The sequence below is a fragment of the Hemicordylus capensis genome, chromosome 1 (assembly GCF_027244095.1).
Source record: "Hemicordylus capensis ecotype Gifberg chromosome 1, rHemCap1.1.pri, whole genome shotgun sequence".
NCBI lineage: Eukaryota > Metazoa > Chordata > Lepidosauria > Squamata > Cordylidae > Hemicordylus > Hemicordylus capensis.
The window spans coordinates 180,024,091-180,037,634 of record NC_069657.1 but is presented as its reverse complement, the minus strand read 5'-3'; the positions used below and the strand labels follow the sequence as shown (position 1 = coordinate 180,037,634).

The following is a 13,544-nucleotide window of genomic DNA, read 5'->3' as shown; positions in this document are numbered from 1 at the left end:
TTATATAGGTTTTTCAAGTTTTATAATAGAGATGTAGTATTTTTATATTTAACTTTAATATTTATATTTTTAATTGTGTACTGTTTTAATTGTGCATTTTAATTATACTGTAAACCATCTTGGGATTAATTTAATGAAAGGCAGTAAATAAATTAAACCATTAATAAATTAATTAATAGGGTGGTGATTGGCTCGAGGAGGGCTAGTGTGAGGGGTGGTGATGTGGATACTGAACAATCTATTAAGTTGTACTGGTTTGGTGAATTTCTGGCTGTGGGTGCAAAAAAAATCTACTTTATGCTCTTCTCCCAGATATGGAAGGCACTGATCATGACCATCCATGGTAGTAGGGAGCTTACAAAACGCAAAAGTAAAGAAGCAGCATTGGGAGAGGAAAGAAAAAAGGAATAAACGAGATGAAAAAAAATAGAAGGGAAATTTGAGGCCACACATTCTTGATTGCAAGGAGCTGCTGACTATGAAGAGGTTCTTCTTGATGTTACTGCTGTGGCAGTTAAAGGTGAACTGAAGAAGGAGGCATGTTTCACTGCTCCATCTGGGCATAGCTAGCACTCGCACAAAAAGGCTACGTTGTAGAAGGCTCAGAATTAGACTCTGCACAAGCACAATATCCCATACGTGTGATCACAAAGGCCACACACAAGAAAAATCCCTATCTAAAAGCCACGAGAGTTGCAGCTAGTCAGTATAGACAAAATGAGCTAGATGGCCCAATGTTCTGACTCAGTATAAGATAGTGTGCTATGTTTCTAAGCAGTTCATACTTTTCACATGACAAAACGCACCTGCTGACACCAACTAACTGGGAGAAATTATAATGCAAGACTTTTACCTTAACTTTACATTCTTGAACTTTGTGATGATTTCCATTATGAAGAGCTGCTGCAGTGGTGTTCATCTCTTTTTCAGTTGTGTTAAGCTTGACTTCATTAAGGATTTCACCTCCATAATCACCCAAATGGTATCTTAAAAAAAGAATCACATATTATAAGTGATACAGTACTTTACATGCTTTTGTATTTAGAGATCTATCCAACAACCTACGAAGGCAGATCATGACTCCCACTTTACAAAGAGAAAAAAAGAAGATGAAAATTAATAACTTGTTCAAGGCCACCCATGATACCAGGTGTGCCAATGGTCAGTTGACATTGTATATGTAGACTTTCAAAAGCTTTTGACAAAGTTCCTCAACAAAGACTCTTTGTTCAGCAGTCATGGGATAAGGGGACAGGTTCATGGGTGGATTGTAAACTGGTTGAAGGACAGGAAAGAGGATGGAATAAGTGGACAATTCTTCAAATGGAGGGATGTGGGTTCCCCCAGGGATCTGTACTGGGACCAGTGCTCTTTAACTTGTTCATAAATGATCTAGAAGTTGGGGTAAGCAGTGAGGTGGCCAAATTTGTAGAGGACACCAATTTTTTTAGGGTAGTGAAATCCAAAACATGTTGTGAGGAGCTCCAAAAGGATCTCTACAAACTGCAAGTAGGCAACAAAATGGCAGATGCAGTTCAAGGTTAGTAAGTATAAAGTGATGCATACTAGGGCAAAACACTCCAACTTCACATACATGCTGATGGAGTCTGAACTGTTGGTGACTGACCAGGAGAGGGATCTTGGGGTCATAGTGGACAGCTCATTGAAAGTGCCAACACAATGTGTGGTAGCTGTGAAAAAGCTGCCCCTGCTAACTTGGCAAACAGGAACCTTTAAAACGTGGTTACTCTATTTAGCAGGGGGAGAGTAACTGGCCCTATCCACCCCCAGCACAGTACCTCCAGTGACTGTTACTGGTGTCTACCTTATGTTTCTTTATAGATTGTGAGCCCTTTGGAGAAAGAGATCTATCTTATTTACTTATTATTTCTCTATGTAAACCGCTTTGGAAACTTTTGTTGAAAAGCAGTAGATAAATATTTGTTATTGAAAAAGGCCAATTCGGTGATTGGTATCATTAGGAAGGGGATTGAAAATAAAACAAATATCATAATGGCATTATACAAATATTGGGTGCAGCCACACTTGAAATACCAAGTATAGTTCTGGTCACCATACCCCAAAAAGGACATTATAGGACTGGAGAAGGTACAGAAGAGGGCAACCAAGATGATCAGGGGTCTACAGCACATTCCTTAAGCGGTAAGGCTACAACACTTGGGCTTTTTAGTTGAGAAAAAAAGATGACTGAGGGGCGACATGATAGAATTCTACAAAATTATGCATGGAATGGAGCGAGTGGATAGAGACATTTTTCTTCCTCTCGCATAACACTAGAGCCAGGGGTCATCCTATGAAACTGATTGCCAAGAAATTTAGGACCATGAAAAGGAAGTACTTTTTCACACAGCACATAATTAATCTATGGACTTATTTGCCATGGGATATGGTGATGGCCACTAGCTTGGATGGCTTTAAAAGGGGCTTAGATAAATTCATAGAGGACAGGTCCATCAATGGCTACTGGTCTGGTGGCTATGGGCCGCCTCCAGCCTCAGAGGGACGGAGCCTCTCAATACCAGTTGCAGGGGAGCAACAGCAAGAAAGAGGGCATACCCTCACCTCTTGCCTCCTGGCTTTCCAGAGGGATCTGGTGGGTCACTGTGTGAAACAGGATGCTGGACTAGATAGGCCTTGGCTCTGACCCAGCAGGGCTGTTCTTATGGTCCAAGTCCAAGTGCCTATGTTCCAAGTCCAAGGCTCAGGATGTACTACATCCAATGTACTACACTTGATAAAGAACTTTAAACAGTTAAACTAGAACATGTTATTGACCAGCATAGAAGCTGAATGTCTTTAATAACCAAGTTTTATTGTAACATTGAGTAAAAATGTTACCTTTTCTCCACAACTTCTAATGTCAAATGTAACAACTCTCGTTTCGTTTTCTCTCGTCTCTTAATCATCTCTAAGATAGTTATGGCTCTACTGAATTCCCTTCTTAACTTCAGCATCTTCTCATAAGAGGCTTCATCATTTTTTCGATTCTGACAGAAACAAATGTTAGAATAAGCAGCATATCCAGAATATGAAGACGGAGTGGGCAACATCCATACTAGTTACTCATGACAAAGTATCACTGAAATCATTGAGACAAGTTAATCATGACTAGCTTCATTAAATGCAATAGGACTTAGCAATCTGTAACTCAGTCTGGATGTTGCCCAGAGTTTAAACAAAATGCACTACATAGCAGAATGTAGACTTTAACCATAAGTATTTAGTTTTATATCATTTTATAAAAATAAGGCTATTTGACAAGTTAAACTCGTTTTTAAAAACACAGAATTTATTCTTCAGAGTACTAAGTCCTTCCTCTCATTAAAACAGAACACTCTTGGTCTATCTGTATCTGTTTCATAACGAGATTAATGGATTTCCACTTTTTATAGATAAATATTATGCCTTCTGTAGATACAAATTCCCAAAGAGAAGTAGTGTTAGTTTATGGAATGAAAAGATAGAGGGCTGGATCTTAAGGAATGCTAGAGAAATCAAGTTCCTACCAATGATCTTCACTATTTCTGCCTCAGCACAGCAGCCCCATGGGCAACCTGCAAATTTGCTCAAGGGTCGAGAGATCCACCAGAATAAAACTATATGGGGATGCAAGACCACAGAAGGGGAATTGGTGATATTCACTCTTCCCACCTCACCCCCCCCCCATCACTTGCACTGTTCATGCAGGAGCAGGTCTGGAGAGGAGAGCTGGTCTTGTGGTAGCAAGCATGACTTGTCCCCCTAGCTAAGTTGGGTCTGCCCTGGTTGCTTCTGAATGGGAGACTACATGTAAGCACTGTAAGATATTCCCCTTAGGAAACAGAGCCACTCTGGGATGAGTATCTAGGTTCCAAGTTCCATTTCTGGCATCTCCAAGATAGTGCCGAGAGAGATTCCTGCCTGCAACTTTGGAAAAGCCACTGCCAGTCTGTGTAGACAATACTGAGCTAGATAGACCAATGGTCTGACGCGGTATATGGCAGCTTCCTACGTTCCAGCTTAAGATATAATCCAAAGAATCCTGGGGATTAAATAAGTCAATAAAAATTGAGAAAATGTGTGTATAAGAATAAAATATGCACACATGCCCTACATTAATGGGCTTTTCTCTTCAAACCTGGTTGTCAACAGCAGCAAGTACAATGTTGTATGGCACTATAAGCCTAGTATGATTATTGTTTTGCAATTTATATCTAGTCGGTACTTCAGAAAGTTGATCCTTTCTGTGGCTGACATCCTGTCCAATGGCATTTTCAATTGATTACCATGTACTGCATAGTACAGATACAAAGCTGCATGAATTGGACACCCAAGAAAGTGTGAATGGAGTTGTACCAAACAATGTGTTCAAGAATGTGACTAGGAAAGGGGACCTCAGGTCTTGAACTTTGAAAAACTAGAATCGAAACTATGTATTGCACTCATTATGCATATAGTGCTCTAAAATGTATGTTTTATATTCACATGTTCTTTATTGGTTAATATTAATTAATAGCTAATTAGTGATTAATTAATTAGCAATGTGCATGAAACTGATTTTGCATCCTGTTTTGAGCTCAAAAAACAATGCAGATGGCCAAAACGTTTTATTGAAACAGCTGCCGATCCTGGCTGTTTTGATCGAACAAACTCGAAACTTTGAGTGTTTCAGCCATAGGGAACAATGGGGAAACTCGAAACACTTACCACCCAACCCACAAACGGGCAAGCGAGTGATTTTAATGGGTTGGGTGGTAGGTAGCACCCATCATGCCCTACCACACAACCCACTCTGATGTCCCTAGGAGCTACCCATGGGGAACAATGGGGTGTTTCGAATTTCCCCATTCTCCATATGGCCAGAACAAGCTACACTCACAGAGTGCATACACACAAGTTTTGCATTGCATTTTGCAATCCTGCCATGAAAAACATGGCAGAAGCACACAGTAAAAGGGAATATGCCCATCCCAATACAGCACACACACTTCAAACACAGTTCAAACATGGCCAAAAATAATCACTGACCCAGAATCCACTGCCAGTCACAGTGGCTGTGCTGCAGTAACATCATTGGCACAAGTTGCTCTCCCACAATGAGGACCCCTTATGTTACTTCCTAGCATTGTAACAGCTGCCACAAGCAGCACCCTTACTTAGCAGTAAGCATAGCCAAAATTGCTATGTTGTAATTTCTAGTTTAGTCAACTAGAACAACTTCAGTCAAATTTGACTGAGTACACCTTGCAATGCAAACTGCAGAGCAGACCAGAGCAGTGAGTAAAGCACAAGTTAGCTCAAGGCCAGACGTGGAGATCATCACAGCAATCACCATGCAATATTACAGACACCACTGTCCATTTCTCGCCATAACACTATCTTACACACAAACCACAACTCAAGGAAGGAAGGCACCCAAGTTCTGCCTTTGTCAATCTGAGATCCAGCAAAACCAGATAGTTAGGGGCACAACAGCACAGCATATTATACTCAGTGCTGAGAAGACCACAAGATTAAACCTTCCTTCCTCCTCTCCTGACGTATCCTCTTCTTCAAGACAGGCACACTATAAGGGCTCTCTCTGCCACTGCCTTGTGCAAATGTAATTGCCTTCCACTTACTCAGCACATAGCCCTTCATCTTATTTACAAAGTATTTGTGACTTAATTAGCTTTGCCAGTTTGAGTGTGAAAAATTGTCACTTAATGTTTGAATGGCAGCTGTCTTGAGTGCACTTCAGAAAGGCAGCAGATAAATTAATAAGTTAAACTAACAATTGTAAAACTGAGATAGTTACCTTTCTGGTCTGCATTTTCTCAGTTCTCCTCCGAAAAGCCACATATGGATCATTGTTAGTTGAGCCATCTCTTTTTTCTTGTTTGATCTGAGGGATGAGGGAAGGCCCTCTGCAGTTCTTACGTTTTCTGACCCAGTAGTCATAGACAGCCTTAATAAGATAATCATCCTCATTTAGCAGCAACTTAGCTTCCTGAAGTGTTACAAGCTGAAACAAGATTTAAAAATATATATTTGGTAGGAGTAACAAGAGTTTAATATAGTTCTTCTTCACTACAAAAAAAAGTTACTTGCTTTTAAGAATAGCTAATTTGCAAAGAGCAAAAAAAGGAGAAGAGCATCACAGGATTATATTAATTTATAAAAATCAATTATCTTTGAATCAATTAAGATGCATCAAAATTAAAGTGTTAATTGTCTTTATTCTGTTTTATATTGTATTTTAAATTGTCTACATCATCTAGAGATACACATATTGTCTACATCATCTAGAGATACACATATCAGGTGGTATATAAATATGACAAACAGACAATCTCCACTAAAGCATTTGAGAGGGGAAATGAACCTGTTAACTGTCATATTATTTATAATCAGAGAAATCAAAATATTACAGAAGCTAGATCTAATAGAAATAAAAGATGGATTATATGCATACAATGTAGTATTAACATTAACTAAATGACATGAGTTTTCTTTTCGGCGATATATACATATGTTAAATAAATAAATATTGGGCAGGACCTAGACTAAGTTAGTTAACAAGCCCTATTTAAATTAATGTGACTTAAGGTGGTCATGACTAACTTATCTCATTGATTTCAGCGGTGCTTAGTCATAAAGTAGCTTTATCTGGACCCTGCACCATGCTTATGTTTAAAAACTGGAAAAGTGATGCAGAATATGGCATCCTGGGAGGATATAGATTAAATAAAAGAAAAAACCAAGTTTCTAGGCATAAATATTAAAGAAGAAAACAATGCTTCTTAAGAAGGAAACTGGATTTTGCTAGATAGAGAAACCTCTATGACACTTAGGTATAAAATTAACCAATAAGCTACACAATTTATGTAAACGATAAATATTTACATAAATAATGTGATTTATTAATGAAACAATGGGGAAAACTACACTTTACGTTTTGTGGCAGAATGTCAGCTATTACCACTATTACCTAAGCTAAAGTTTCAGGTTATAACAATCACAGCTCAGGACTCTCAAATTAAAAATGCCGCCAAATACAATGAAATAAATTCTTGGTTATATTTGATGAAAAAGAGAGGAGGGGCACAATCATAAGAACCTTGTTCCTCAATTTCAGCATTTAAGCAAGTATTATTGGTGTATCTACCACAAAATATTACAGGATAACTGCTCAGAATAGTAAAAAAACTGGACAGAATCCTATAAGTTTTTTTGAGACTAAGATTGGCATGCTGCTGTGGCACAGCAGGGAAGCAGCTTGCCTAGAGTGCAAGAGACAGTTCAAATCCCCGCCGGTGCACTTCCCAGACTGTGCCTAGTAAATATATTTGTAGTCACCTATGTTGGGCAGCAGCGACACAGGGAGGAGCTGAAAGACATCATCTCATACTGCACGGGAGGAGGCAGTGGTAAACCCCTCCTGTATTCTACCCAAAGACAACCACAGGGCTCTGTGGTCGCCAGGAGTCGACACCAACTCAATGGCACAATCTTTAGGCTTGGCAAAAAGTACACTTGAGTCCCCAGAAATCAGTATTGAACTCTATGATAGCAGATTTAGGCTGGTTTAAAAAAAACCAAACAAAAACAAAAACAAGGCCACGATTTATGCTAACTTCTTATGTTAAGAAGAGTTTGAGTTTCCAGCTATACAACTGAGAAACTATTATTTAGTGCAGGGGTGGGAATTAGGTAACTTGGAAGCTAGTGGTAGCTCCCATCCTCATCTAAGTAGCTAGAAGTTTGGTATTCTTTCTCCCTCCTTTCCCTTCCAGTCAATATAGCAAATTTGATCCATTAGCTTAATACAGACATGGCCACATCCTTTTAAATGCCCCCTTTTCTCTCTTCAGGTGCTCTGAGACACTTTTACTCTTTCATTAACTTCTTTCAGTCATTTCATAAGGTCATGTTTACTTTCATTGCCTTGCTTGGTGCAGCCACCCCCTAGGCAGAGCAATGACTCTAACTGTGGTTTATCAATGACTTGTTAATTCAGACGTAATGCAAACTATTTGCAAACCAACTTTAAATCTTGCTTTTAGTTTCTGGTTTGTTGATTGCAAATAAAACATGGTTTATGGGCAAGTTGGTTGAGACATGGCCTGTGAAACCATCGTTTAGCTAACCAAACCTGCGTTCACTTTCTGTTTGAAACCACCTTTACCTATACAAAATAGATCACTTCCTACAGTATGAAAAGTAAATAACTGCTTTCGATATAACGATTTGAGTGAAGTGAGCAGAACTGAGCAATATTTTTGTGGAACTTTAAAATAAAATACGCTATTATCCTTGACCGCAGCATTTCCAGCTTAGAACACTTCTAATGATTTTTTTTAAAAAAAGAATTAATGGTCAAAATAGGGTAACAACAAAATATGAAGGAATTCTGATGGCTTGACGGGGGGAAGGGGCCTTCCAAGAACATACAAACTATTGCTAAAATATGCCACAGAACTAGGGTAAGTAAAAGACTTTATGGTTGCAGTCACAGGACATTGGAGATATTATTCCAATCAACACTGGACAGAACTTCTACAATCAAGAGCACTGAGTAGCTTGCAGACCTTTAACAGAGGCTGTGTTTTTTCAGCAGAAACAACTCCAGTGAATGGAGAAAGAATTCCATTTGTACAATGACTCTCCACCTTTCTGCATATGCAAGGACCCCTTGCATGAACACAACTCTCTTTCCATGAGCTTCCATCAGCTGAGCATTGCTCTACTAAAGGATGCTGCCCACTGATCATCTTAAATACAAGCTTGTGGTGAAATCTTTTTTACATAGCAAACCAAGTGGGGAAGGAGAGTGGGGAAGGAGAGCCAATTTCATGTCTCTCTCCTCCCAAATACCCTTTCTACTTGTATGAATCTGTTCCTGGGGGCTGCACAACTTTCAAGAACAGATTATATGAATACAAACCATGTTGGGAGGGAGAAGAGTGCCAAAATTGATCCCCTCTACCCCGATCCATTGCTCAAAGAAAGCTTCCATGTAGGGACACTAAATGCTGTTTGTGGAGCTGCAGCCCTCCTTCTGTCACTGCAGAGTTATGTATGACAGAGGTGTGACTTCTTATATTTTGTACAAACTCTTTGCTACCAGGTCTCTGTTAGCTGTTTGTTTTTTTAATGCTAAAATGTGATGCCAATATTGTACTACTTACACTGTACTGATTTTTGGTTGATATTTAAACTTTGTTAAGAGTTATACTGCTCAGTTTAAAGATACTGGCTGACATCCAGACTAACTTTGTGTGCTGCAAAAAGTGTTTTTGTGCAACAGGAAAGTAACCATTTTTGCTGATCTCCTCTTCCCTCTTCAGCCCACTATGCTTCCTGAAATTATGTCCCTGAGAGTCCTGCAACCCTCAGGCACATATTTTCAGGATGCTCATTGAACTTCAGAGGGAACAAGAGATCAGTGAAAATCACTCCTCCCTCACGGCACACATGAAATATTTTGGCACCCATGATGTCAGTCACTGTGAACATGCAATTTGTAAAACAAACTGTTATCCTTTACAATAATAAGAGATGAACATTAAACAAACAAAAAAACCCAACACCCTGTACTATTTATAAAAATGCAACAGGTTAGCTATTAGACTTTTAATTTCTACATGCAATTAGTATTACCAGATTTGAAGACAGGAGCATAGTATCTACTAAAAGAAAGTAAACATGACTTGATGTTTTATGATAATGATGTTTATTAAATATTCAATTCTTCACTGTCTGAATTGCAAAACCTGCATCATTTTCTTCTTCTATAGCAGGGTTAGGGGAAAATGTTTGCCGCACTGAGGGGTTTTTTTGCTTCCTGATGAGCCTTCAAAAAAACCTAGCCTTTTTATTTATTTCCCCCCTCTAATCTTAAAGAAACTTACAAAAATATATTCTAGAAATAGGGTGGGGGACCCATGGGTAAAATGCAAGGATCAGCAGGATCTGTAGGTACAAAATGGTTAAGAATCTGTTTTATAGCAGCAGAAAAGCATGCTGGCATTGGTTGCAAATTATATTTTCACATATATTGTTTCCAACAATGAAAACATTTTTTCTTCAAGCTGATGTCAACTGATGGAAGATGGACTTGTTTACTACAAGCTTCACTTTGCTAGATGATTAGTCACAGGACTACGATATTTTAAAAATCTAAAACTCTAACATACACTTGTGTCAAATAATTCTGAAAAAATGTTTTCTTGCCACAATTTTAGGAATCTAGCTTCTGGCAGTCGTATCACATTTTAAATCCATTGGTTAAAATGTTCCTCATAGTTTCATTCATATGAAAATAGATGTTTTCAAAAGTTGTTCCATACTTTAATAGTACAGTACATCTTTAATGTATATGTAATTCGCTGACCAATAATTTTATCCGATACTTTATTAAAAAACCTATGTACTCGACAAGGGCCTTTGACTAAACAGCAAAATATTCTTGAATCACATGTTGGGAGTGGTTCCACAGAATACAACACTGTCCACTCCTGAGGTACAAGAGAACTGTCTTGAGTTTAAGACACAACTTTCTGTTCAATATATATCCTTCTTGGATAAATATTCTCTATATTCCAAGCAATGAGGGGGGAAAAGCAAATGGCTATTAGATATTTCTAAATATATATATTTAGCTTAATCCCTCCCCCTCACACACACACTTGACCCTTTAGGAATACCAAACTAAATCAATTTTTTTTTTCAACTTAAGGAGGAAAAACAAACTGGAAAAGGTTAAATATTCTGCTTTTCATCGTTGTATGATTTCACTTTAGGGCTGCAATATCTAGGTTGCTAAGCTTTTTTTTCTTGCCATAATACACTATGCAGATTGTAATGATTAGATTTGGATGGAACTGTGACATAAATCCAAAAGCATTCAGGAGAAAAGTACATCTTAAGGTCATGGAGAACCATATGCAGGATATACCATCTTCCAAAAGTTACCTTTCACAGCCACATCCAGTGCCCTATCTAACAGAAGATGGTCGTACTTAAGCTCCAATGATTTCATTATGATTTAAGTTAATAGGGCAAGTTAGTTGGAATTTGTTTTAGTGTGGCAAGTGTAATTAACTGTTGTAACAGAACAAGTGACTTGAGCATACTTCTGTCAAAGGACCATGAAATGTACACTCTGGAAAGGAACAATTCCTCTCTATACAGTTTATTTGTAATTTTAGCTTCAATAAGATTTACTTTGAAATTCTGGCTAGAATAAGCCAGTGCCCTTGTTCTAAGCCAGAACTGGAAGTAGAATCCTTTTCCTCATTGTGGGAAAAGGGGGTGGGGTGGGGAGTGCATGCAACCCAGGCTAGGAGACAGGATACGAAACCAGGATTCAATGCTGCCTCCATGTGACATCTGAACCAGACCATTGTAACTACTTTCCTTATCTGAAACGCACTTCTTAAGCAACTTTCCAATTCCAGATGCCAGAATGCTACTGTAACATGGGCCTGCACATGCTCTGCTAGATTAGTTCTATTGCCTGTTTCTCTACGAGTGCAAGACTGTCTACAGGAACATGAAAGACTAGTACAGGAATGAGTACAAGAATATAAACCAATATATTCAGCGGGCAGACCTATAAGTTATTCTATCCTCTTCAATGCATGCTTCATGGTCTCATTTTAGTCTGAAAAGGCAACGGCTGACATCCTGACTAAGGAGGCATGGATGCAGTGGGATGCTGCATCCTTGCAAATGGAGACTTCCCCATTTCTGAAGTGGGTGAGGGTGGAGTACTCTTCTCTGGTGCTCTGCCTTTTTCAAAAAAATATGACCCTGAGCCCTATTTTTGGAAGGCACATAGCACTTCTAGAGGCAGAAGTCATAGAAAATCACTTCAGCCTTACCATACCTTACAGAAATCAAGAAGTCTGGCTGTGAGGATGCAGCCTCCTGCTGTGGTGTTCTTACTTCCTTAGTAAACTCTAGAAATCCTAATTTTATTTTATTTTTAATTCAATTCAATTCACATACACAGGAACCTAGAAAGCTATTTTATACAGAGTCAGACAACTGGGTCCATCTAGCTTAGTACTGTAAACCTACTGGCAGTGGCTCTCTAAGATTTTAGGCAGAGGTCTTTCCCAGTTCTACCTGGAGATGCCAGGTATTGAACCAGGAAACTTCTGTATGCAAAGCAGGTGCTCTGGACTACTTACTATCTTACTGATGCGAAGGCAAGAGGTTGGAAGCAGAGCACATATACGATTTCTATTACTCAGTCTCTAGTTCCAGAAGAAAAGTGATCTCAATAGTTTTTATGCCCAATTTACTCCATAAAGGTTTCCCTAAATTTATATTTAGTCAGCCGATTGAAGGATACAAAAGAATAAATGTTCAAGTTAAAGGGGGCACCTTATGAATGAAAGGAAGGCCTCTAAAACAGGTTCCAGATTTTACTGGCTCTGTAAACTACTTTTCCAAATTGTTAATGGACCATGTAAAAGAACAGCAGTTAGGACTTGAAGATGCAAAATATTTTTTATTAAGCTTGCTTCTTAAACAGTTATTTTTGCAAATTTATATATTTATATTTATATCCTGGCTTTCCAATCACAAGAAAGCTCAAGGTGTCTTACAACAAAGATATAAAACAGAAACAAAGCAAAAATATTAATTGCAGGTATTCTGACACGCCCTACTAGGTATATTATAAATACTTCTAGAACTGCCTCAGTAATTAATATAGAGCAATTTATATCCTGGCTTTCCAATCACAAGAAAGCTCAAGGTGGCTTACAACAAAGATATAAAACAGAAACAAAGCAAAAAATATTAATTGCAGGTATTTTGACATGCCCTACTAGGTATATTATAAATACTTCTAGAACTGCCTCAGTAATTAATATAGAGCAATGCACAAAATACAGAAGAATCTCTTAAAAGAAAGATGAAACAATAATCTAGCCACCAAGTTGGTTCTATTAAGTTTAGGTCTTGTGCCATCTCAGTTATAGCCCTGCTGTATATCTTGAATTAGTGGCAACAAGCAATTTCTAAAATCTGAAACAAAGTTTACAAAGTAGAACAGAGATCACGTTTTTGACAAACTGAAGATATATAGTATTTAAATTATAATGTGAATTGTTTTTCACATTTTTTTGAGGGGAAGAATGGGAACCAATATTTTAGCATGACAAAACCTTGCTATGGTGTTTTGTGTAACAATAGATGAACTACAGTTAAAATAGCACAACACATTATAAGGAATGATGACCTCCTACATTGTGTGAGAAATAATATTCTTATTTTCCAGATTTTATCCTGAGCAGGATTAGAAATCCAAAAACCATGTAGATACTGTCCTAAAGTTTGTGCTGGCTAAATCTTTGTCAGCTAATATGACTGCAGATGTTCCTGTTAAATGGCTTATGGCTCATACTATACTACAAGGAACTCCACCAAGGAAGTAAAAGAGGGTAGAATGCTGTTTACACAAGCCATCTATTATATATTTTGAAGTATTTGTTTGTACAAAATAAAGTCATACTTCCCAATTGACCTACCAATACCAAGTTTTGCGC

General features: G+C 38.2%; 1 protein-coding gene across 2 annotated transcripts in view; it reads right to left on the bottom strand.

Moving 5' to 3' along the window:
• EPC2 (enhancer of polycomb homolog 2) overlaps positions 1-13,544 on the bottom strand; it is a 100,356-nt gene that overhangs the window by 34,902 nt on the left and 51,910 nt on the right. For both annotated transcript variants that reach the window (XM_053284234.1, XM_053284236.1), the window contains exons 4-6: positions 5,798-6,004; positions 2,860-3,008; positions 854-986 (exon numbers count right to left, since the gene is read on the bottom strand). In XM_053284234.1, coding sequence (XP_053140209.1) covers positions 854-986; positions 2,860-3,008; positions 5,798-6,004 — 489 coding nt within the window. The remainder of the gene's footprint in view (positions 1-853; positions 987-2,859; positions 3,009-5,797; positions 6,005-13,544) is intronic.